The following is a 26516-nucleotide window of genomic DNA, read 5'->3' as shown; positions in this document are numbered from 1 at the left end:
ACAATGTTTCGCTATTTTGACCAGGCTGGTCTCGAACTTCCGACCTCGTGATCTGCCCACCTCAGCCTCCCAAAGTGCTGGGATTATAGGCATGAGCCACTGTGCCTGGCCTCTATTAATTTTTTTCAGTCATTTTTCTTGACATTAGATCATTTCCACTGGTTACTCACCCTTTCCTTTGAAATGTCCCTTTAGCTGTTAAGTCCATCTTTTGAGTTTTATAATTTCAGAAATCGTGTGTGTTAGCTTTTCCATGTATCTATTTTTATCGTTGTATTTTATTTGCCAAGACCTCCTATTACCCTGTTGAGATTTTCTTTTTCATTTGTTCATTAAAAACGTGTTTTTTGTTTTGTTTTTACAACATTGTAGATCGGTGTGACTGCCACTTTGAAATCCCTCACACTTACTCATCCACTTGGCCGTCTCTCTGAGGACCAGTGTTGAGAGCCCCTTCCCTCCTTCCCATCAGGCCAGCCCTGAGACAGCGGGCGACAGGGATGTCAGGGCCCCGTGGGTGGGGAGCAGGAGGGGCTGTCTGTGCAGAAGGGATCGCAGCCAATGCTGGCCTTGCTGGCAAGCCCATTCTAGGAAGTGAGAGCCAGATTCCTAATTAGAGAATGTTTTCTGACCAGTCTGCACGCTCAGGGCTGCCCCCTAGGCCCAAGTGGGAGCCAAGGAGGCTCACTGTCCCTCCAGAGCAGGAAGGGACACACGGTCCTCCAGTCCAGGCCTGTCCCCACTATAGAGAAGAGAAGCCTGGAGCTCGGGCCGGAGGGCAGGAGCCGCTCCCCCGTGAGTCCTGCTCAGAGCTCACTGATGCCCAGGGAGGAGGCTGCGGTGCAGCTGGCAGTTCCTGCAAGGCAGCCAGGCTGATCCTGGACTTGCAAAGGGGCAGAGCATGGGGCCGGGTATCTGTGGACTCAGACAGACTGACCCATGCTCCAGGAGGGGCCGGAGCTGCCAACAGGCCTTCACGCTGTGAGCTCCTTGGCACATGTCCCCAGCCCCCTAGGCAGAGCAGAGGCCTGTGGGAATAGGCATTGAATAGCCAAAGGTCCCTCAGGGGACCCTGAGTTAGCAGCATGGATGAGCAGGAGGTCGAGGGAGAGAGGGAGCCTTTCCGCATTGTAGAGAGAAGCCTGGGGCTCAGGGCCCAGAGGGCAGGAGCCCCTCCTCCTTGAGTCCTGCTGGGAGCGCACTGATGCCCAGGGAGGAGGCTGGGGTGTGGCTGGCAGTTCCTGCAGAGCAGCCAGGCTGGTCCTGGACTTGCAAAGGGGCAGAGAGGCCTGTGAAGAGGAACCTGGAGCATGGGGCTGGGCATCTGTGGACTCACTCAGGCAGACCAACCCATGCTCCAGGACGGGGCAGAGCTGCCCACAGGTGCCCATGCAGTGAACTTCTTGGCACACGTACCCAGCCCCCTAGACACAGAGCCGATGCCCGGGGGGGTGGGCACTGAACAGCCGAGAGTCCCTCAGAGGGGACTGTGAGCTTGCAGCATGCATGAGCAGGAGGTCCAGGGAGACGGGGAGCCGCCGATGAGCCCACCAGTGGGCCTGAGTCTCCCACACACAGGCCTGCAATGGTGGGCAGACTTGAGGACCCAGGGCTCACAGGGGGCCTGGGGCAGGCGAGAGCACTGTGGGAGATGGCAGGCGAATCCACACCTCACGCCTTATTCTCAGCAGCTCTGGGGGCCTTCCCCTGTCCAGCTCCCTGGGTTTGATAGGAAGATCCATCAGAGGAAGGAAGGGAGGTCACGTGACTTCTGTCCAGGTCCCACACTGGGCCTTCCTCCATCATACTGGAGCCCAGCAACATCTCCCCAAACACGACCAGACCAGAACCTGCCTCTTGCAAGAGTGTGGGACATTCAGGGAGCTGGACCTGTGTCCCAGGGAGAGCAAAAATGACAGAGCTCGGTTCCAAAACTCACACTTCAAAGGATCGATGGCAAAGGACTGCTGCTCTGAAAGGAGCTTCAAGTGGGCCGTGCAGGCCCTTAGCACACAATTGGCGTGGAGCCCCTTCCTGCCGCCAGTGGAGCGGCTCTTCCTTCCTGCCAAGCTGTCGGTGCCTCCTCCCCATCACGGGCTGGCCCGCGCATCCTTGCTGCCTGCCTGGCAGTGCTTAGAGGGTCCAGCCCATCCACTCCCTGCAGCGCCAAGGCCCTTGAGAGGAATTCTGTCCCCTTGACATCAAGGGAACAATCATCGTGGGCAGGAAACCCAGCTGCCTGGCTGGCAGGGGCAGGTCTAGGAAGGTTTCCAGAGAAACCAAACTCATTTTCACAGTGGAAGTCGGGCCCCAGGCAGCAGGCAGGCAGGGTGGCTGTGATGGGTCTCAGGGTGGCCCTGGGGTCCTGCTGGTAACACTGTTGCTCCCGGCTCTTTCAGAAGGTTCATTTACATCCGCTTCGCTCAGCCCCACTTGGGAAGGGGTTGATGTTCCCAGGAGGCAGTTGGTTACCATGTACCTGGGAAATTAGGTCCCCATATTTTTCTCCTAAAATAAGGGGTGCCCAAGAATAGGTGTGCACATGTTCTCATTCCCCTGCTGACCCTCCTTTTTTTTTTTTTTTCAAATTCAAGCGCTCTTCTTTGTCCTTCACCATGCCTGGCACATTCTTCCTTCCGCCCCCAATAATTCTTTATGCAAGATCCGGCATCAGGCTCCTGAGCCAGAGGCTCCCATCAGAGCTGTGTGCCTGGGTACAGGTTCTCAGCCTCTCTTCCCAAATCCTCTGCATCTGATACACGGGGGGAGCTTGCTAAATGTGCAGATTCCTGACCGTCCATCTCTGCATCTGCAGAACTGTGTCTGCAAGGCCACAGACCAGAAATCTAGATAGTTAACAGACTCCTCAGGTGATGTTGCAGCGTTCTTGGTTGTGATGGACTGTAGGCCCTCTGCGGGCAGGACTATGTTCTCTTCTTGTTTCTTTCCCAAGTATGTGACACAGTGGTTGGAATGGGATGGATGATGGATGGATAAAATGGCTGGATGACTGGGTGGATGGGATAGGCAGGCAGGCAGATGGGCGGATGGATATACAGATGGGTGGGTGGATAGGCAGATGAATTGATGAATGGGTGGACAGACAGATGGACGGATGGGTGGATGGATGGACTGATGGGTGGATGGGTAGATGGGAAGGTGGATGAATGGGTAGATGGATGGGTGGGTAGATGGGAGGATGGGACAGGTAGATGGATGGATGGATGGGAAATGGATGGGTAGATAAGAAGATAGATGAATGGGTAGATGGATGGATGGATGGGTAGATGGGAAGATGGATGGATGGATGGATGGATGGGCAGATGGATGGATGGGTGGATGGGTAGATGGATGGATGGATGGGAAAATGTGAAGATAGATGGAATGGGTAGATGGATAGATGCATGAATGGGTGGATGGGTAGATGGGAAGATGGATGGATGGGAAGATGGGCAGATGGATGGATAGATGGGAAGATAGGAAGATAGATGGAACGGGTAGATGGATGGATGAATGGAAATGTGATTGAATTGATGGGTAGACGAACGAGTGGATGAATGGGTGAATGGGTAGATGGGAAGATGGATGAATAGATGGATACATGGTTGAGTTTAATAGTGGATGAATGAATAGATGGGTAGTTGGGTAGGTGGTGAGTGAGAGTGCATGGCAGCATGAAAGAATGACAGAGCGTCCTGAACAGCAGTGAGTGTTTTGTCCCATACTCTCATCTCCATGCTTCCATCCTGCTTTTCCTGTGCTCAGACAGCAGCTATCCCTGTGTCTTTCCATCAGCAACTCCCTCAGGATTCGGCTGCCATGTCACTTCCTCTGGGAGTGTCCACACCCCCACCTGCCATGTTCCCCCTCTACCTTTTGCCCCAGGCCATGCAGGCCTCTGATGCAGCACGTCGCACAGTGAGCGTGGTCATTTTAGGGGTTCGTTTATTTAGCAGACATACAATGAACCCCTGAGGGTTCCTGGCCATGGGTGAGGCCTAGAGAAACAGTGATGATTGACCCTGCTTGCTGGAAGCACCCATTCTGGCAAGGGAATAAGGAAGCCCACGACATAGCGTTGCCAATGGTGGGGGTTGGGGGTGCAGGGGGCGCCAACATTTTTGCTCTGGAACACTAGGTGGGAGGACGGCGATGCCATCCTCCTCCTCTGAAGCCCCTCCAGGTGTCTCTCCCAACTCCTGCACCATCTTTGTGACCCCAGCACAGTCCCCGGCCCAAGTAAGTCCTGGGTCAATTAAGGCAGAAGGATGTGCGTATTCAAGAGCACCATGCATGGCTTGAAATCGAAGATGGCCCAGAGGTGCATCAGAAACCAGCGTGTTGGGTACAAAACAGTGGAAACCCTGGGTCTCCGCTTCTCCCTCCTCCGCAGTGACCTGATGGGGTTCTGTACCCAGGCTGGGGTCGAGGGGGAGAAGGTGGAACGGAGCGGAGGGGTTGCAGCCACCCCTGCCCCAACTCATCCAGTAGAGGGAATCACTGCTACTTTCCAGTTTGCAAGAGCTGCTGAGGCAGGAAGCAGCCCACTTATTGGCCGTGGGCTGGATGGTGGGGCTGGCCCTTCTCCAACCAGCTTATCCCCACTGTGGATGGATGAATGGTTAGATGGATGGGTGGGTGGATGGGTAGATGGGAAGATGTATGAATGGGTAGATGGATGGATGAATGGGTAGATGAATGGATGGGACAGGCGGATGGCTGGATGGATGGTAAATGGATGGATAGATAGATGAGAAGATGGATGGGTGGATGGGTAGATGGGAGCATGTGGGGCCTATACAGAGATCCGCAGTTGGTTCTCATAGGTGCCTTAAAGCATCATCTGTGTTGGAGCAGACATGGTGTTGAGGATGGATCTTCCTTCTAGCCGGGTTTCCCAGGGCCCCTGGCCATATGTGCCCCTTCCCCATCCTCACGCCCTGGGTGCAGTGCCTTCACCTGCTCTCTACCCACCGTTCAAAGCGCTGCCTCTTCCTGCGGGGCTTGCCCCAAGTCTCACCGCACCCCCTACTTGCTTCCATAGTCTTCCTCCTGCCCCTTGGTTTGGCTGGGACGATTCTCAGGTGATCCTCTGTGGTATCGTCAGTCCCATCACACTGTTGGCTCCAGGAACAGGATCCTCGCCAGCTGGAGCACCCAAGAGCAAGGCAGGACTCCCGACTCCAGAATTCACCTGGTCACCAGTCAGAATTCGCTCTCAGAATTCACCCTAGTGTTCCCCATAGAGGAGGGGGGGCCGCAGAGAGCACAGGAGTCCCAGGGTGCCTCAGCATCCCAGTGATGAGGCCACGCCTCTCACCTCCCAGCCCAGTGCTCACGCTTGTACTGCTAGATGGAGGGGACTTCTCCTCCACGTCTTCTTACCCGTGTGTGGAGTCTTTACTTGGGAATGAATTACATCAGCAAACAACGGGGTAGCCAAGCCCAGCTCCTTCCTCACTACACGAGGAACACCCATTCCCACCTGGAAGCAGATGTTCCCATCTGGGAAGCTTTGGAAGCACAGACCCCTCCCTTGCTCCCGCTCTCTGAAGAGACCAGCCGCTACCCTTTGCACAGCCAGAAACCCAGAAGCGGCCCCTCCTCCATTCCCCTGCACCCGGTGCCGACAGAGGCCTGCTGTTTCTACGCCCCGTGCTGGGAGACTCCTTGCAATACCTCACCTCTGCCTCCTTGTACGAACCCTCTGTTCTCTCGAGCCCGTGGGAAACAGCCTTTCATATTTTCGGTTGGTCTCATAATAACAATAACACATCCCGAAGTGTGTACTTGGTAGAGATTAAACATGGAACTTAAAGGCATGATTCTCCCGGAGAGGGGAGTTTGGAAGGAAAGGCAGGCGGGATTGTGGAGTCCTCATTCCACGCTGGGCCCAAGTGCCTCTGATTCACGCATAGCAACGCTTATGAGCTAGATAGTGCTGTCATGCTCTGATACATGAGGAAACTGAGGCACAGAGAGACCGAGAAGTTTTCCCAAGCATCACATAGCTAAGATGGGCCAGAGCTTCCGTGGGAGAAGACACCAGTCTCTGCCTATGCTGTTCCCTTCTCCTCAGGCCCATATAAAACAGCAGAATGACCTCACAGCCGGGAAGGAAGGACAGCATGGGTATTTTGTGAGCACTGGCTCCTAACAGCTCAGCAGCAAGTCCCCGCCCCCCTTTGCAGCCTGGGGCACTGGTCTGAGATGACCCTCTCAGGCCTGGGGTTGTTCTGGGAAACTGCGGGGGTACATCCCAGTCAGCTGGGCTGAAAGGAGCCCATGGGCCCTGCATTGATTTTTGGAGGAGATACTTCAAGCAGTGATGATGGTCCTGGTCACCTGAGACGTGGCTGATCTGTTTCAGTTGGGTCATTGCTTCAGGTTATTAGGCAGTAGCTTATAAAGTGGGGTTTTCAGTTCCATTAACCTTCAAAAATCATGGGCTCAGTGGTTCTCTGTCTGGCCTTTGAAATTAAAATGACGGCTAGAGGAAACCGCTTCTGGGGCCATGATTCCTCTTTCAGCAGGGCTGGTGCCTTTGGATCCTGAGCAATTTAAAAGAAGATAAAGATGTGGAGAGATCAGATTGTTTTCTTCCTTGCCTGGACACATTAGTGGGGAGCGAAGGCACTCTGGGAGGCCGAGGCAGGTGGATTGCTTGAGCTTAGGGGTTTGAAACCAGCCTGGGCAACATAGTGAGACCCTGTGTCTACAAAAATAATAATTAGTGAGGTGTAGTGGTACATGTCCGCCGTCCCAGCTACTCGGGAGGCTGAGGTGGGAGGATCGCCGAAGCCTGGGAGGTCGACGCTACAGTGAGCTGTGATGGTACAGCTGCACTTCAGCCTGGGCGACAAAGCAAGACCCTCTGAAATACATACATACATACACAGATACATACGTACATAGATGCATACATACATAGATGCATACATACATAGATACATAGATATATACATGGATGCATATATACATACATAGATACATACATACATAGATACATGCATACATAGATACATGCATACATAGTTACATACATACATAGATGCATACATACATAGATACATACATGCATAGATATATACATAGATGCATATATACATAGATACATAGATACCTGCATACCTAGATACATACAGATACATACATACATACATAGATGCATACATATATAGATACATACATGCATAGATATATACATAGATGCATATATACATAGATACATACCTGCATACATAGATACATACATACGTACATAGATGCATACATACATACATAGATACATACATGCATAGATACATACATAGATGCATATATACATAGATACATACCTGCATACATAGATACATACATACATACATAGATGCATACATACATACATAGATACATACATGCATAGATATATACATAGATGCATATATACATAGATACATAGATACATACCTGCATACATAGATACATACATACATACATACATACATAGATGCATACATACTTACATACTAAGATATAAAGACTCTCTTTCCCCACTTTGCCACTGCAAGCATTGCAAGCTTTACCAGAGAAGTCGTTCTCACAATGGGGCCATGGGGGCAGGTGGGATCCTTGTGACCTCCCCATCCCACCATGGTGTCTTTGGGCTTATGTCCCTCACCCATGCTCAGCAGCTGAGTTTAAAAACAAACATGCTTCATTCTTCTAGTGGAGGTTCACTGAGGGCCCACTGTGTACCCAACACACAGCCTGGGGAGGGATGTCTGTGTCTGGACTCTGCAGCTTCCACCCTGCAGGCTGGGCGGCCGTGTCTGTCCAGCAATGTACGTGGTCCCCAGAACAAGGTCACTGTGTGGCCACCATGCCTTCTCTCTAGGGGAATTGGCTTCTTCCAACCACAAGTCAGAAACCCACAGCCCTTGCCAGCAACCACATAACAAATAGGTTCCTGATTAATAAGTCAGCATGCTGGTGGGCCGGGCCCCCAAGGGGCTGCTGCTGACTGTGAGGATTTTACTGCAGCCCCTTCCATTTTAATTAAGTGAAGATAATTCTACATCCATGCCATTGTCAGATGGTTCATGAGCTGCTCGCCCATCCTCTGCTGTGATTTTTTTTTTTTGAGGTGGAGTTTCACTGTGTCACCCAGGCTGGAGTGCAGTATTGCAATCTCGGCTCACTGCAACTTCTGCCTCCTGAGTTCAAGGATTTCTCCTGCCTCAGCCTCCCGAGTAACTGGGATTACAGATGTGCACCACCACGCCTGGGTAATTTTGGTATTGTTAATAGAGATGCGGTTTCACCATGTTGGCCAGGCTGGTCTCAAACTCCTGACCTCAGGTGATCCGCCTGCCTCAGCCTCCCAAACTGCTGAGGTTACAGGCATGAGCCCCCATGCCCAGCCCACTGCTGTGATTTCTCCTTCCCCATGCTCATTTAAAAGATCCAGACAGCCGGGTAGGTGGATTCTCTTCCCTGTAGGCCTTCTGCCTCTGGTTCTTGCCCAGCTTAGGAGGGGAAGGCGTGACCTCATCACTTCCTCCCCGTTTTGCGGTGGTGCCCCCTGACTCCACTTTTATATCTGAAATCGTTGGTGGCAAGAACAGCCAAGCACACTGTCCCGTCTCACGTGGAGCACTGAGAAATGCTCCAAGGCACATTCATTCGTATGACGTGGTGTCAGATACGCAAGGATGCTTCATTCCTGTCTCATCACCTAAGGGGCAGAGGACACCTGTGGGCTGCAGTGGGGATGCCTCGATGTCTGTTAGCACCGTCCGCAGCTGAAGGAAGCACAGTCACACCACAGCCACTTGCTCCACAGGCGTGACTGAGGATGCACGGGTTCTCCTGCCTCTGCCCAGCCCCGCTGCCTGTTCACCCTCAGGCCCCCCACGTCCCCCCTGCTAACGCCTCTCCCTTTCTGTTGTCCCTAGTTCTGAGCATTGGCGAAGGGGGCTTCTGGGAAGGCAGCGCCCGTGGACACATCGGATGGTTTCCGGCGGAATGCGTGGAGGAGGTCCAGTGTAAGCCCAGGGACAGCCAGGCAGGTAAGGTGGGCGCTCGTGGCTGCCACCCTCAGTCCCACGGCCCATCCCAGGCCTGTGGTCATTGTGGCCCGTGGCAAGCTTCGGCCATTGCGTTGTGGAGGGAGGCTGAGTTGCAAATTCAGGACTTTCTTGATCTTTGGAAGCAGGTTGGTTGTCTCCATTCCTCTGGGCCTCATCCAAACCAGAAATTCCTTACAAGATGGTTTGGAAGCTTTTAGTTAAAAGGCTGCTCAGTACACGTCCCAGAAAACTTGGACCGTATGTTCTAGCCTTCAGAGAAAGACTTTGGGGGGTTGATTAGATTTCTTTTTCGAACTCTTCTATCGATGGCATAAAACAGGCAGCTCCCATGTGCAGGCCAGACGCTCCCGTGCCGCCCTGAGAACACACAGCGAACGCCTCCATAAAAACTGCTCGAAAGAGTTCCGTGTTCTGACGGGAAGCCGTTCCAGCTTCTCTCTTAGAACCTCCAGATATAGCACTTACTGAAAATCGTTTCAAAATTGATTGCCAAGAGATTGAATTGATTAACATGTGAAGAGGAGACCACTTATATAAAATGGTACCAAGACAGTGTGTGTGTGTCTGTGTGTGTCTCTGTGTGTGTGTATATATATATATATATATATATATGCATGAGAGTTGGGGAAAAGTGAAGCCTTAACTGTAATAGAAGAAAAGCAGTTCACATATGAACAGCATCTGGCTTTTTGTAGAGTCCAAGGCCCACAGCACATGTGTCAGGAGCAGCCACGGACGCTACGGCCACCAACGTTCCACGCCTTCTTGTGTGGAGCCCACCGCCTCTGAGCTCTGCCCAAATGTCCCCTTTGGCCTGTTTTTGAGGTTTCTCGTCTAGGGGCTCACTAGGTAGCCCCCCAGCCACCTGATCCCATCTGCCGGGGCCCGCCAGGCCCTACAAACACGTGCTCTGGAAAGCAAGGAGGAGTCTGTCCTGGGCCTGGCTGGCTTTGCCGTCCCGGCAGGGAGGCTCAGTGGGTTTCCGTCTGAGATCTTGGCTTCAGCAGGGGCTCAGTTCGTGCAGCAGCTTCCTTGCCGATGAGTTCCTGCTCAGGCTTAGACACCAGACGGTATTGAGGGGTATCGAGGTAAGACATGCTCCACACTTAACCACGAAGGAGAAACTGGGAATGTGCTCTGCCTGGAAGGCGGCTAGGTGGGAGGGAGTGTGTTTTTCTGGATGATGGTGGTGATGACGATGTTACCCACAAAGCCAGTCTTCCCAAGAGTGGGGTCTTTCCCTGTCGTGTGTGCTACACAGCCAGTACCCAAAAGCAAAAGTGAGCCTCAAGCAGCACAGGCTCTATTTGATGGTCATGGAACCAAGAAGCAGGAGCTTGGCTCACCAATCAGTTTCTCAGCTCCTGAGGCTGGCAAGTCACAGAGACCGGGCCTCTGTAATGAAGGGATTGTGCTTTACATCAAGGGGAGGAATATTCACGTCTTTTCTGGAAATGGGCAGAGAACTTCTCAGAGCCGGTGTGTCGCCTTCCCTTTTGTCCATTTCTGGTTTCTTACCATTGTTGTCATGGTGATTGTCAACTGTCCTGGTGCCGGTGGGAGTGTCGTTTAGCATGGAAATTAGATTGTAATGAGGTTAGAGGTTCTTGGGAAGCCAAGTGAGCCACCATCTTGGATCCCATCGTCTTAGCCTTTTTGGTCATAAAGGGGAACTTGTGACCTCAGGCATCCTGGTGCTTCAAGATAAGCAGAGTGGAGGAAGGTTGCAATTCACCTTCACCACAAAGGCTTTACAATGGGCAGCAATCACACTGAGCCCTGGCACAGGCCAGACCTCCAAGCCCTACCAGTGCCCATCCACCCTGGTCCACGCCCACCCTCTTCTGCAGGCAGCCTGCCACTACCTCATTTGTCTGAGAAGAGCCAGGCCCAGGAGCTCAGCTGGCCCCGAGGTTGCTCAGTGCCTTCATTCTCCCCGTCCTCCGGTCCTCCCCTTCCCGAGCAGCTGCCACCCCTCCCTCTCTGGGCACTCACCTCCAGAGCTGGCCACCCTCCCTCCACTCTCTAGTTGGAAGGACTCAGCTGTACCAGCACCAGGCTTTGCTGGCTAATGCCACACCTGGATGGGGCAGTGCTGGAGGGCCACACAGGTGGGTCATTTGAGCTTCCTGCTCTCTCCATCCTCCAGAGAATAGAGGCTTCCTGGATAGTGTGCAGGAGGAAGCAGGGCATCTGGAGCAACCTGCCCTCCTCCCTCCTGTGGGCTTTTCCTGCCCTCCTGCCAGCCTTGCCCTGTGTGCCCTGGATGAGAACGGAGAGCTTTCCCCAGCCTCACTGGCAGAGTCCACACCCAGGGTAGGTGGGAGAGGTGGAGTCTGCCAAAGATGCATGTCCCGTGGAGGCAGCTTCTAGAGGGGTGGTGGCTTGTGCTTGTGTTTACCATGGGAGGAGGTTGTTGGGCTTTCGAGAAGTGTGATCTTGCTCTGGCTCACACTCCCGGGGTGGTGTCCTTGATAAAACCGCATTTTCTACCTGGGCTGATGCAGGTGTGAGTCTCACTGGGCCAAAGTCAGGGTGTCAGCAGGGCTGCATTCCTTTCTGGACTCGGGGAGAATTTGTTTCCTTGTCTTTCCAGCATTCGTGGCCTCATGGCCCCTTCCTCCATCTCCCAAGCCAGCAACTGTGGGTAGGGTCCTTCTTCTTTTGTATCTCCCCAAACCTCCCTTCTGCCTCTTCTTCTTCCACTTTTAAGAACCTTTGTGATTATGGCCAGGCACAGTGGCTCACACCTGCAATCCCAGCACTTTGGGAGGCCGAGCTGGGTGGATCGCTTGAGGTCAGGAATTCGAGACCAGCCTGACCAATATGGCGAAACCACGTCTCTACTAAAAATGCAGAAATTAGCTGGACGTAGTGGCAGGCACCTGTAATCCCAGCTACTCAGGACACTGAGGCAGGGAAATCACTTGAACCTGGGAGGCAGAGGTTGCAGTGAGCCGAGATCACACCACTGCACTCCATCCTGGGCCACAGAGCAAGACTCCATCTCAAAAAGGAAAGAAAAGAACCTGTGTGATTAGATGGGCCCATCTTGCTAATCCACGTCAAGTAAAGTGATGGGCAGCCTTAATTCTGCCTGAAACCTTAATTTCCTTTTGCCTTAAGAGAACATATTCATAGGTTCCAGGGATTAAGACCTGGGCATCCTTGGAAGGGGCCATCTTTCTCCCTAACATAGACGGCAAAAATGACCTCAGAACTGCAACACAAAGGCTGTGGGTCAGGCAAGGAAGGCATCCCTGTGACCTGGGATGGAGCGAGGTGAACCATGATCACAGCACAGAGGAGTCGAAAAGAGTAGGGAGGATTCCACAATGATTCCTGCTGGGTTCTGTTTGCCCTTGGGCGTTCTAAGATCGTGACTTCACACCTTCTTTTGTATTATCTTCTTTTATAGAGGTGTGATTTACATACTGGAAAACACACAGATTATAAGAAAAATCTAGTTCAGTGCATTCTGACAAATGTATATACCCATGTCTCCAACTGCAAATAAGATATTAAACCTTCCCTTCACAGGCCAGGTGCAGGGGCTCACACCTGTCATCCCAGCACTTTTGGAGGCCAAGGCAGACAGATCACTTGAGGTCAGGGGTTCGAAACCAGCCTGGCCAACATGGTGAAACCCCATCACTACTAAAAGAATAAAACATTGGCTGGGCATGGTGGCATGCACCTGTAATACCAGCTACTCAGGAGGCTGAGGCAGGAGAATCACTTAAACCTGGGAGGTGGAGGTTGCAGTGAGCCGAGGTCACACCATTGCACTCCGGCCTGGGCGACAAGAGCAGAACTCCATGTCAAAAAATGTATAAATATTTTTAAATATTTTTTAAATTGTTTTAAATATTTTTAAAAACACCTTTCCTTCACCCCAGGAAGTAATCGCAGGCTGTCTTCCATCCCTCCCCATCCCACACCAGAAGAAAGCACGGTTCTGATTTCCATCACCTTAAACCAGTTTTGCTTGTCACTGGATTTCATGTAGATGGGAACCTGCAACTCGGGCCCACTTCTTTCCCTCAGCCTAATGCCTGTGACGTCAGCTGTGTACTGCAGGACTCAGTGGTTTACATATTTTTTCTTTTTTTTTTTTTTGGGACAGAGTCTCACTCTGTCGCCCAGGCTGGATTGCAGTGGTAGGCACCATCTTAGCTCACTGCAACCTCCAACTCCAGGGTTCAAGTGATTCCCATGCCTCAGCCTCTCTAACAGCTGGGATTACAGGCTCCCACCACCACAGCTGGCTAATTTTTGTATTTTTAGTAGGGACAGGGTTTCACTATGTTGGCCAGACTGGTCTCGAACTCCTGACCTCAAGTGATGAGCCTGCCTCAGCCTCCTAAAGTGCTGGGATTACAGGCATGAGTCACTGCACCCAGACAGCAGTGTGTACATTTATTGCTGAGTAGTGTTCTAGGATGTATTTATACCACAGTTTGATCATTCTCCTGATGATGGACATGTGGCTGTCTTCTCAGTTTTGGCTAATATGAATGAACCTGCTAAAAAAGGTTTTTGTTTGGGTCTTTCTGCAGACATACATTTTCCTCTCTCTAGGTAGAAAACTGCTGGGTCGTATGATAATGTTGTGATTTTATAAGAAACTACCACACAGTTCTCCGAAGTGCTGTCTCATTTTATTCTACCAGCAGTGTGTGAGAGGTTCGGTTGCTCCACTTTGTCATCAACATTTGGCAATGTTGGTCTGTTTAACTTCCGCTGTTCTAGTGGATATGAAACGATATCTTATTGTGGGTATAATTGCATTTTTGTGGTGATGATGTTTAAGCGTCTCTTGGTGTGCTCATTTGCTCTGTGTATAGCTTCTTTAAGTCTTTGGTCCATTTTTAATGGTTGTGTTCATCCTTATTGGTTTGTAGGGGTTCTTTATATATTCTGCTTATCGGTCCTTTGTCAAATATATATTGCACACATTTTTCCCAGTCTGTGACTTGCCTTTTCATGTTCCAACTGCAGTCATCTCTCAATTTACATGGGGATTGGTTCCAGGACACCACGCCTCACACCATACACCAAATCCACCTCAAGTCCCACAGTCAGCTCCATAGAACCTGTGTATGTGAAGTCAGCCCTCTGTATATGCAGGTTTTAATATTGTGTTTTCAATCTACATTTAGTTGAAAAATCCACATGTAAGTTAAGCTCATTCAGTTCAAACCCGTGTTGTTCAAGGGTCAACTGTATGTCTTTTAATGAGTAGAAGGGTTTTTAAAATTTTGAATCTAGTTCAGATTATCCTTTTTTCCCTTTGTGTTAATGCTTTTTGTCACTATTTTTTTTTCATCACGGTCTTGCTCTGTCATCCAGGTGGGAATGCAGTGGTGCCATCACAGCACATTACATGCCTTGACCTCCCAGGCTCAAACGATTCTGCCGCCTCATTTTAAAATTTATTGTATTATGATACTTTTTGTAGAGAAAAGGTCTCACTACATTGCCCAGGCTGGTCTTGAACTCCTAGGTGCAAGCGACCCTCCTGCCTCAGCTTCCCAAAGTGCTGGGATTGCAGGTGTGAACCACTGTGTCTGTCCCTTTTTGTAGCTTTTTTTGATGTTGAAAATTAGAAGACTTTGAATATACATAGAATCCGGAAGTTGGTACAAAATGTTTTTTAGGTGTTCCCATCCAGCAGGGTCCTTCTACATGGTCAGCCTTGCCTGCACCCTTGCAAGCTGTTTCTCTTTGATGGAGCACCACTGCTTTGTGTTGTAAAATGAACATTTAGTTAGTAAATCTCATTCATGAACATTAAATAGTAAGTGACTCACAGAATGAACAACTCAGCGAAGAAGTGGCTGCTCAGGACCCAGTGAATTCTTGTCGCCTGATGGCAGTCACCGGAGGCTGGGGATAATGAACAGCAAAATCATATGGTGCTCCTGGCTGGTTGCTTGGTTGATTGATAGGCAGGCTGGCTGGCTGGTCGATTGGTTCGTGGGTTAGCTGGTTGATTATTAGATGACTTGTTGGCTGGCTGGCTGGTTGATTGGTTGGTTGATTGATTGATTGGTTGGTTGGTTGATTATTAGATGGCTGGCTGGCTGGCTGGCTGGTTGGTTGATTGGCTGGCTGGCTGATTGGTTGATTGGCTGGCTGGCTGATTGGTTGATTGGCTGGCTGGCTGGCTGGTTGGCTGGTTGGTTGGTTGGCTGGCTGGCTGGTTGATTGGTTGGTTGATTGGCTGGCTGGCTGGTTGATTGGTTGATTGATTAGTTGGTTGGTTGGTTGGTTGGTTGGTTGATTATTAGATGGCTTGTTGGCTAGCTGGCTGGCTGGCTGGCTGGTTGGCTGGTTGGTTGATTAGCTGTCTGGATGACTAATTGGTTGGTTGGTTGGTTGTTTAGCTGGCTCCCTGGCGGGTTTTTGTTGGTTGGTTGATTGATTAACTGGTTGGTTGGCTGACTGTTTAAATGGTTAGTTGTTTGGTTGGTGAGCTGGCTGACTGGTTGGTTGGATGGATGCATGCATGCATGCATGGATGGATGGATGGATGGATGGATGGATAGATAGATAGATGGTTGATTGATTGGTCAAATGATACAAGCTCAGCTCATTTCCATGAACAGTTTTGTAGTTTTGCCTTCAAGATATGATGGGCTTACTCACCTGAACCTTAGTTGTGATTTCTTAGGGCTGTATGTTTATGGGACTTCGTAGTTTCCAGTGGGCTTTCCTGCTTACTGTCTCATCCAACCTTGTGAAATAAGCAGGGCAGGAATCATCACACACATTGTACACATGAGCATCCCCATCTTAGCACATTGGAGCGCACAGATAGAGAGTTACTGGGCTGGGACTATGACCCATTGTTTGTGACTTCTAATGCTTGAGCTGTGACCTGTGCCTGCATCACAGCAGTGTCTCTCATGCAACAATCAGGGTGGAAATCCTGGTGTGTGACTGCCGATGATTCGTCTTCCTGTACATCCACCTGAAGTAGTGGAGAAGCAGAAGCAGATCCAGGTCTCTGCTCAGCTCAACTGTCTCTGGCTGGCTCTGAGTAGACGTCGTTATCTGAAATGTGAAGGCTGGAGATGATGAGTGTGAAGGGTTGGGGGAAGCTTATTGATTGTAGCTTTCTTGTTTCTGTGCATAAGAGACAGAGGCATGCCCAGATTTATAAAATCTCACCTCTTTGCATGCATCAGCCCAGAGACCTGAGAGCAAAGTGCCATATATGACTATGTTGTTAAATGCAGGAAGAGAGGCATCTTGGGAGATTGTGCTCTGGAAAATTGCTGGTTAATTACATGCATGTCCACACCCCATCCTGCTGGCATTTAGGCTCCCTGAGGGCAGGGATCGCATCTTGCTGTTCTGTGCCCTGCATGGTGCCTATCCAGGACAGAGTGCATGTCAGTTGCCCCACCGTGTTTGTGGAAAGCCGGTTGTGTGATGTTGCACTTGATTGGTCAGGAGACGGAAGGTCTGGCTTTTGTCTAGACTCTACAGTTTTCCACCCATATGTAGTAGGTAGCATAATGTCAACTGCTACAACAGGTAAACTCACAACTTCAGTGGCTTAATGGAGTGCAGGATTTTTCATGCCCAGTAGCCACGCCAGTGTGGTCTCTTATGGTCAGCAGATGGGATGATTTTCTCCATGATGTAACCAAGCAGTCCAGGCCCTTCCATTGTGTGGCCTGGTCATCCTCGAGGGTCTTAGGGTCCCATGCCTCCTGCCTGCAGAGACGGGAAGAGAGAATGGAGAAATGGTGCCCTCTTGTGTGAGGCTGTGGCACAGTATGGACACGCATCGCTGCCGTGACACGCCGTGGAGGGGACCTGGTTGCTGCAGATGCTGAGCCCTGTGGTCCCAGGCAAGAAGCCACCTGCTGCTGAATATTTGAGTCAAGGTTCAGAGAAACCTCAATTTTGCTCTTGAGGACTTTTAACTGATTGGAGGAGGCCCACCCACATTACCGAGAAAAATCTTGACTTCAAGCCAACAGACTGTAAATGTTTACCACATCTACAAAATACCCTCCCAGCAACACCTCAGTTACTGTTTGACTGCCTAACCGAGTGCCATAGCCTGGTCAGGTTGGCCCGTAAAGCTGACTCTCTTGGGGCCAGACATGAACCCTGGATGGAGGGACAGTGCCCACCTCCCCTGCTGGAGACCTTGACTGCCTCCTGCACTTCCAAGGCTTTGATTTCCTCCTCTGTGAATTCAGGCTGCTGGATTGTAGAGTGACTTGATCCTTCCTCCTTAGAATGCTACAATGTTTTCTGAGACAGAGTTTTGCTCTTGTTGTCCAGGCTGGAGTGCAATGGTGTGATCTTGACTCACTGAAACCCCTACCACCCAGATTCAAGCGATTCTCCTGCCTCAGCCTCCCGAGTAGCTGGGATTACAGGCATGCGCCACCACGCCTGGTTAATTTTGTATTTTCAGTAGTGATGGGGTTTCTCCGTGTTGGTCAGGCTGGTCTCGAGCTCCCGACCTGAGGTGATCCTCCCACCTCCCAAAGTGCTGGAATTACAGGCATGAGCCACTGCGCCTGGCCAGAATTCTGCAAATTGAAACCAGGGCTGCCCTTGATGATGTATCTTGACTAAGAAACAAATAACATATTTCCAAAGTCATCAGTTGACACCCATGGATGAGGCAGCTTATGAAAAATGAAAGCAATGCATGTCCATGCAATTTTCAGTGACACATCTGATGTGTACACGGAAGCTGTCAGTCCAAGGCTCTCTGTTTATCCCTGAGAAAATGACATAAGGCCAAGCAGCACTGGAGCAGATCATATTTTAGTTGTGGAAACAAAGGACCTGAGTATCAGTGTGTACCATTCATGCAGAACAAGATGAGAAAATGGGTGTGGTGAGTCAGCCCTGCTCATCCCTGTTTCCATCCTCCAGAGACAGGTAGGATCTGGTCACCCGAAAGCCACTGAGGTAGGAGTGGTGGCCTCACCACCAGGCAGCTCAGACCAGGCTGTAAGGTGCCACATTCTCAACTCCTACCTCACTGCTGGGCACCTCAGTGTCGTTTCGGTGCATCCTGCACCATATGCGCTGCCAGAGCCTGTTGGAGTCAGGATCCTCAGTCAGCTGCAGAGACCAGTGAGGAAGTGACTTGATGGGATTCTCTGCAGAATGGGTTTCCAGAATCTTCCAGCTGACTCCCTGCTGCAGGGCTCTTGACTGGGTAGAGAATGTGAGTATAGGCTGGGATTAGTCATACCTTCCCTTGACCAGTCACTCTTGTAGGGTAAGTCTGCATTCAAGAATAGTCCTTGTGGCTCTCTAGAAGTTTCTAGAAGCTAGCCATAAGCACAGGGTCTAGATCAGAAACTTGGAACTCTGACCAGGAAACAGATGCAGTTTGTAACGTGTCCTTTTTGTTTGTTTGGTTGTTTTATTATTATTTGTTTTGGTTTGGTTTGGTTTTTTGAGGTGGAGTTTTGCTTTTGTTGCCCAGGCTGGAGTGCAGTGGCGTGATCTCGGCCCACTGCAACCTCCGCCTCCTGGGTTCAAGCAATTCTCCCGCCTCAGCCTCGCTAGTAGCTGGAATTACAGTGCACACCACCACACCCAGCTAATTTCTTGTATTTTTAAGTAGAGACACGGTTTCACTATGTTGGCCAGGCTTGTCTCAAACTCCTGACCTCAGGCGTCCGTGGCCTCCCAAACTGCTGGGATTACAGGCGTGAGCCACTGCGCGTGGTCCCTTCCTACTTTTTCGTGGCACTCAACTGAGAAGAGAGAGGACCTCATTTGAACCTCCTACTCGCCCTTTATGAGCAGTGCCTTTATGATCTCTGCTTATTCATAAGGAAACACATGTCGTGTATGTGTCCAGGTAAGATGTGTGTCAGGCTGTCTGGATTCCCAAGCTCTCTTCCTGTGGACTGTTTCTGTTCAGAATCCCTGCTGTGAACTCTCCTTTCCAGCCACCCTCTAATTTACCAGCATGGGGCCCCTTACCAGGAGCGTCTCACAGCGTAGCATTTCCGTTTGCCCTGAGAAGTGTCTCCGCACTGCCACCCGTCCCACACCCCAGGGCTCATGGCCACGACGTTCTCAGATCTCTCCTTCAGACCGTGTGGACCCGACAGGGTGGCGTTGAGGCAGTATGAGTTTCCTCCCAGAAATCATCCTGAGCGCAGTGCGTTGTTCCTCTGTCATCTGAAGCCACACCTGGAGCCATTCCTCCTGTCTCCTGTAGGACACCCCGTGTTTCAGGGTTTCAGGACACACTCGGATGTTAAATCTCCTTTTCCCAAATCCAACCCTTGGGTCAGGGCTGGGCAGGAGAAGGATGAGGACCTCATCGTTTTGCCAACTGTTTTGTGACTGCAGCAGTCCCCCGTTATCTTCGGAGGATACGTCCCAAGAGCCCCAGTGGGTGCCTGAAACAGGAATAGCACTGAACCCTGTACTGCATACACGGTGTTTCTGGTCTGATAACAGAGCCGGCTGCTAAGTAACTAACCAGTGCTTGGTGAGGACAGCAGGAGTGCGCTGGACAGAGGGATGAGTCGCCTCCCCCGGGCTGACCGGCACGTGATGTCATGCTACTCAGAATGGCATCCAACTGAAAACTTTTCAGCTGTTTATTTCTGGACTTTTATGTTTAATGTTTTCAGACTTCAGCTAACTGTGGGTGATTAAAACCTCAGAAAGTGAAGCCTTCGATAAAGGGGACTGCTGAAGTTGCAAGTGACTTGGGGCCACTGTCCTTTGAGATTTCTTGTCTGTGGCCATTGATAGGAAGAGGACATAATGAGAAGAGTCCTCATCCACCATGGCCCTGGGCGGAGGACCCGTCCTCTTGGCAGCCACGCCTCACTGTGCAACACTAGGTCAGCCTCTGGGATCCACCTGCTCTCCCTCAGGAGCCATATCAGGTGTGCACTGGAGTCAGCCATGTTCCCCCATCCTGCAGGCCACGTGACGGTATCATTCCAGCCCTTTCAGAGCACATAGTTCCAAACCTTGTCCCTGTGGTTGGATCCCCTCACCTCTCGTTTGATGTTTACAGGTAACTCCTGTGATCCTCAGAGTAAACTTGGGAGGGGGACATGCAGTGATGTTAGTCCATTTTAGACAGGATGTCAGAGATGGTGAGTGACTTGCCCAGAAGCATGGGTGGCCAACCCAGGACCTAAACATAGATACATCTGTGCTGACCTCTGTTCCCTTCACCCACCAGGCTGGAGCATTCCCAGAGTCAACCCTCTGAGATGTTAAGATTTTGTGGCCTTGGAGTCAGGAACCAAGGGCAGTGATGGTGGTGGTAGTGATGATAAGTGGTTGATGACAGCCATGGTGACTGTGGTGATGGTGATGATGGTGGTGATGCTGGTGTGGTAGTGATGACAGTGGTGATGCTGTTTTCATTGGTGATGATGGCGGCTATTCTGTTGATGGTGGTGGTCATGGTGATTTCAGTGGTGATGCTATTTTTTTTGGTGGTGATGGTGATGGTGGTGGTGGTGCCTGTGGTGATGATTCTGGTGATGCTGGTGATGGTAGTCATGGAGATGATAGTGGTGATGCTCATGGTGGTCATAGTGATGATGGTGGTGACGCTGGTGGTGGTAATGATGGTAGTGGTAATTATAGTCATGGTGGTGGTGGTGGTGGTCATGGTGATGTTGGTGGTGGTAATTATAGTGATGGTGGTGGTGGTGGTCATGGTGATGATGGTGGTGATGGCGGTGGTGGTGGTCATGGTGATAATGGTGGTGATACTAGTGGTGGTGGTCATAGTGTTGATGCTGGTGGTGGCGATCATGGTGATGATGGTGATCGTGGTGATGATGGTGGTGATGGTGGTGGTGGTCATGGTGATGGTGCTGATACTGGTGGTGGTGATCATGGCGATGGTGGCAGTGGTGGTCATGATGATGATGGTGATCGTGGTGATGAAGGTGGTGGTAATTGTGGTGATGATGGTGGTGATGGTGGTGGTGGTAATTGTGGTGATGATGGTGGTGATGTTGGTGGTAGTGGTCACGCTGATGACAGTGGTAATGCTACTTTTGTTGGTGATGCTAGTGATTCTGTTGATGGTGGTAGTCATGGTGATTGATGGTGGTGGTGATGCTAGTAGCAGTCATGCTGGTGGTGATGGTGACTGAGGTTTTAAGATGATAAAGGAAGGATCTAGTGAAGTCTGACACTCCAGCTTGGTCTACGGTACTGCTCCAGGCATGGACGAATATTCTTCCTCATCCCAGCCCTGTGCAGCCTTCTCTTCCTTTGGAGGAAGCACCTGGCTTGCCTCTTCTAGTTTCTGAAATTCCATTTCATTCCTCATATCCCCTCTTGGTGTAGAGGAATCAACACCACACTGGGTGCCCTTGAGAAATCTCACTTTACCCTTGTATGTTTCAGCTTTCTCATCTGTGAGTTGGATTTATATGCCCTGCAGACACGCCCTGCAGGGCTCACAAAGAATGCAAAGGTATCCAAGTCCAAATGCAGAGAAGAGTTGTTACTGGTGGCCCTGATGGAAGGGGCTTCCTCACAGTAATACTGGGAACACCGGCAACACCAAGGCTCTGGCCATGCGGGTCACCGTGGCTAGCAGTGGCAGGTCACTGTCACTCCTGCTCTGTCCTCATTTCCACCCAGCCCCTGCCCATCGGCTGCCCTGCTTTCTGGGGCTTGGTCTAATAGACTGCCCCACCCACAGCCCCACTGTAAAAGGAGGCCAGGCCAGAGACAGCCCAAGGTGGCTGCAGAGGAGAGAGGCACAGAGGCAAAGGGTCGATGCAAAGGTCATAAGTCCACTGCATTCCCCATCACTGATGAGCCCTGGCTGCCCAGACCAGCTGTGTTTCCACTTGGAAGTTACTCCTGCTGTTTGTTGAGAACTCTGGCATGCTCCCACTTACTCTGAGGAGACTCAGGCTGCGGCGTGGGAACCTCTGCGTGGCTAGAGGTCTGGGCTGGGCCCATCTGCACATAGCAGGTAGAATGCCAGCCAGCCCAGCCCATCAGTGGGTCCAGGTGTCCACCCTCAGCTGATAGCAGAACCCCTCCTCTTTGAGCCCCTGCTTAGAAACCAAACAGTCCCTGAAACAGACAGGGTATCCCCACGTCCACTCCCTCGGTCTGGTGCAAATTAATCTCGGCTTTGGTTTTGGCAGCCTGGTGCCCGGGGAGGTGGGAATGATGCCCAAGGCCTCTGTTGCCTCTCTGGTTTTGTCACCGCGGCCCCTGTCCTGGATCATGTGAGCCCCCAGGAGATGTAGCGGGGTAGAGCACCACCTGCAAGCCTGAGACCTGTGGCAGCTCAGGCCACCTGGAACGTCCCTTAGAGACCTCCCTTCACCCCCCTGACAGGTCCTGCCCAGCCCCTGGGGGGGTGCCGGTGAGACAGAGGTGGCGGTGTGCATGGGGGACAGACTCATCTCCCTGCAACGGGCAGGCTGCCTCTGCTCCACTGAGTAGGCGATGGAGCTTGGCAGGGTTGTGGGGAGCAGGGCCAGCTGGCAAGAAAGAAGGAGAGAAGAGACTTTGGAGAGAAGAGAGTTAGGTGAGGGGACGGGCCAGCCACACTGGACAGGAGAGCTTTTGGGGTGTCTGGAGCATGCAGGTTTAAAGCTGAGATCTGCTCTGATCAGTGGGCATCCCTCCCTCTCGGGTCACGTCAATGCTTTTAGCAGCAAACCTCATGCCTCCTCAAGCCTGAGTATGATGGTGGGTGGACAAGGGCAGGGAGGGTCCAGGCATCCCCAGGGGTCTGTCCTGTGTACTGTGCAGTCTCCTGATCCCCCCGGCCATGCCCATCGGGCCCACAGCCTGGGTCCTCCCGGAGGCTCACAGGCTACCCAGAGATGAGGTCTGTGCGGGGTGGAGGCGTCCTACAGGCCTGGCAGCTGCGGACACAGGTCCCAGGATGCCCCTTGGAAACCCACACACCCTCTGCAGGTGGCCCTCCTGGAAAGCCACCACTCGTGCTCAGGACCCAGGACCAAAAGCTGTACGTGGCGCCTCGTGTCCCTGGCCCTGACAGCTCAGCCTGCAGGGGGCCACCTGTGGCTTCCCGTGTCCATGGATGGGAGGCAGGACTGCAGCCCCCAACACGGGAAGAGCTCTTAGCAGTCAGAGTTGGGGGTGGGCCCTGGCCCCAGGGATGAAGGACTCGGGGCAGAGGCCCCGACACTCACCTAGATGGGGAAGGCAGGGGAGTCCTGACTTCCCCATCCATCCAGCGTCTCCCTGGGCCTCAGCCTCAGGCTCCCGTGGGAGCAAACACCTCTCTCAGCCCATGCCACAGAGGGGAACCTTGACTCCTGGGGGGACATTCCCTCACTGGTCAGTGGCAAATGCAGATCAGAACTTAGGGTATCTATGACCAGGCATGGTGGCTCACACCTGTAATCCCAACACTTTGGGAGGCAGAGGTTGGCAGATCACCTGAGAGGTCAGGAGTTCGAGACCAGCCTGGCTGGCACCTGTAATCCCAGCTACTCAGGAGGTTGAGGCATGAGAATCACTTGAACCCAGGAGGCAGAGGTTGCAGTGAGCCGAGATCGCACCACTGCACTTCACCAACATGGTGAAACCCTGTCTCTACTAAAAATACAAAAACTAGCCGGGTGTGGTGGCACACACCCATAGTCCCAGCTACTCAGAAGGCTGAGGCATGATAATCACTTGAACCCAGGAGCCAGAGGTCACAGTGAGCTGAGATCCTGCCACTTCTCTCCAGCCTGTGTGACAGAATGAGACTGTGTCTCAAAAAGAAAAAAAAGAATTCAGGGGTTTCTAGGTGTTCTCCTGAAGCCTTTTTGTGCCAAGCGAGACCCTGGCTGGGTGAACGGGGTGCCCGGCTTCTTCCTGCATGCAGCACCCAAAACATCTCTCCTTTGCCCTGGAGACACCCCTGGGGCTTCAGGAGGCCACTGTTCCCACTCCCAGCCTGTCCCCAGTGGCCCCTGCCCTGTGTCTCCCACCCCCTGGGTCTGTGTCACCTCCACGGCTCACACAGCGGCTCCCCAGGCAGGTGTCCAGGAGATGCCCTTGCAGGTCAGACCCAGAATCCAGAGTTTCCTTGACTCCTTCCTCTCTGAGCCTTCCGAATAGATGGGAGGATTCTGTTTGGTGCCATGTGATGGTTTTACGTTTTCTGTGCGGCACATACAGAGAGGTTCACAGACCAACCACAGGTCCAGTGGGCAGTTATGAAACAAACACCATGGACCAAGCACCCCCAACCCTGCCCCACTCGCCCCCTCTACCTCCTCAGCTTCCTCCCCAGGAGGGTGGTCTCTGCCTAGGGCTGGTCTCGCACGGTCGCTTCCTGATTTTATTACTAGTCCCAGACTCTTATTGTGCAGCCCCTAACGGTGTCCTGGGACTTTGCCCCCTCATGAGCCATGTGGAGATGGGGTTGGCGTGTGCTGTGCTGTGCTGGCCTCTCCCCCAACAGCTGTCCCTGGTATCTAGGCTATGCGAGTAGATCTAGGTCACCCGTTTTCGCTGTAAGGTCGTTCGCTGGGGTTTTGTCCCTCTGTCCCACCGTGGGCAGTCCTAGGCCACTTGCTGTGGGAGCCCCTACGTTTGTGTCTCAGTGTAAATACGGATACCCTTCCCTACCCCAGGGGTGGCCGTGGTCAGGGCAGGCACATCCTGTGCTTTTCTGAGTTCTCCAGCCCTGCCCTGCACAGATGTCTTCGTCAGCCCAGGTTGCTGTAACAGAAGGCTGAGTGAGGGCTGAGGGGCTGAAATGCTGGTTCTGGAAGCTGGGCAGTCAGAGATCAGGGTGTGGCATGGCCGGTTCTGGGAGGGCCTCTTCCTGGCTTACAGGCAGCCTCTGTCTCTCAGTGTCCTCACCTGCAGAGGGACAGAGACAAAGAGCACTGTGCGGTCTCTTCTTAGGATGGCAGGCATCCCATCTTGGGGACCCCAGCTTCGTGACCTCATCTAAACCCATCACGCCCCAAAGGCCGCATCACACTGGGGAGCCATGGATTCTGGGGCATCACAGACATTGAGTCTGTAAGAGAAATGGTGCCCACGTGCCGCCAACTCGCTACTGACACGCCCTTCCGCCGCTAGCATGCCACGTGTGCCGTGACGAAGTCCTTGTGATTTCCGTTTGCGGGTTCCCTTGTTAATTCGGAGGCTGAGCCCCTTTCTGTGCATTTATTGGCTGGCTGTTTGTGTGTCTTCTTTGGCCAAGCGCCAGTTCGGGTCTTCTCCCTGCTTTTCTTTAGGCTTGCCTGCTTTGTGTTGATTTGTGGTTGCTCCTTGTATACTTCAGAGGCAAGACCTTTGTCAGCAGTACGCGTGTGCAGACTTCTGCTCCCACAGCGTGCTGGGTCTTCTTTTCGGGGGGCTGGGGACTCTTCCACACAGCTCTGGTGGTCCGTGGTCCTCTTTGTAACTTGGAGAAGGCGGGGACTGGTCCAGTGCCTCCCACAGACAGCAGTGTAGCTCGACTGGGACCCCATAGCCTGCTTTCCCCCTTCTCGAATACGAAGGCTCCCTTCCAAGTATGCCAGGGAGGATGGTTTTCCACTCGAAATGGTGACTTAAAGAACTGCTTTAAGGCTGGATGCAGTGGCTCACACCTAAAATCCCAACACTTTGAAAGGCCAAGGTGGCGGATTACCCGGGGTCAGGAGTTTGAGACCATCCTGGCCAACGTGGTGAAACCTCATTGCTGTTAAATATTAGCCAGGCATGGTGGCGGGCGCCTGTGATCCCAGCTACTTGGGAAGCTGAGGCAGGAGAATCGCTTGAACCCGGGAGGCAGAGGTTGCAGTGAGCCGAGATTGCACCACTGCACTCCAGCCTGAGCCACAGAGAAGACTGTCTCTAAATAAACAAATAAATAAAAACTGAATAAATAGCAAGCTGCTTCTAGAAATAAGTGCGTAGGAATGACTGTTTGGGAAACTCTGCCCTGTGGTTTTGATGACCACCAAGCAGCGGTCCCTTTCCCAGACAGCTCCTTATCTTCAGGCTCTCAGAGATGCTTGGGTGGGGGACAGCTGCAGATGTTTGGGCCGGGGGTGGGTACCCTGGGGCTCTCAGGGTTCTGGACCACCGTGACAGTAATCTCGACCCCGATTCCAACACCAGCCCCACCCCGGGAATTTCTCATGGTTTTCCTCCAGTCTCCAAACTATCCTGCGCATTCAGTATCGTCGTTCCTCTTCTGCATGTAAGGCTGTGGGCTCAGGGAAATTAAGCAGCTGGTCCGGGGCCTCGCAGCCCTGCAAGTTTCAGCCTCAGCACTTGCATGGGGGTCGCCTAACAAATGGAACCCCTCACTCCTCGAGCTCATAAACAGAACTGACACAAAACACCATCCAGAGAAGGTGAGAAGCAGAAGGGTTGATAGTTACTTCTTAGTTCAAAATCTCTCTGACTTAGTAATGTGTAGGTCACTGTTAAAACGAAAATCTCCTGCATTAAAAAAAAAAA

General features: G+C 51.9%; 1 protein-coding gene across 10 annotated transcripts in view; it reads left to right on the top strand.

Annotated features, from left to right (window-relative positions):
* Positions 1 to 26516, top strand: part of SHANK2 (SH3 and multiple ankyrin repeat domains 2) — a 688443-nt gene that overhangs the window by 351461 nt on the left and 310466 nt on the right. For all 10 annotated transcript variants that reach the window (XM_037733995.1, XM_037734000.1, XM_017515880.2 and 7 more), the window contains one exon: positions 8937 to 9050. In XM_037733995.1, the coding sequence (XP_037589923.1) occupies positions 8937 to 9050 (114 nt within the window). The remainder of the gene's footprint in view (positions 1 to 8936; positions 9051 to 26516) is intronic.

The sequence above is a fragment of the Cebus imitator genome, unplaced genomic scaffold (genome assembly GCF_001604975.1).
Source record: "Cebus imitator isolate Cc_AM_T3 unplaced genomic scaffold, Cebus_imitator-1.0 Scaffold563, whole genome shotgun sequence".
In the NCBI taxonomy this organism is placed as follows: Eukaryota; Metazoa; Chordata; class Mammalia; order Primates; family Cebidae; genus Cebus; species Cebus imitator.
The sequence above is the reverse complement of the archived record's forward strand: the minus strand, read 5'-3'. Positions and strand labels throughout refer to the sequence as shown.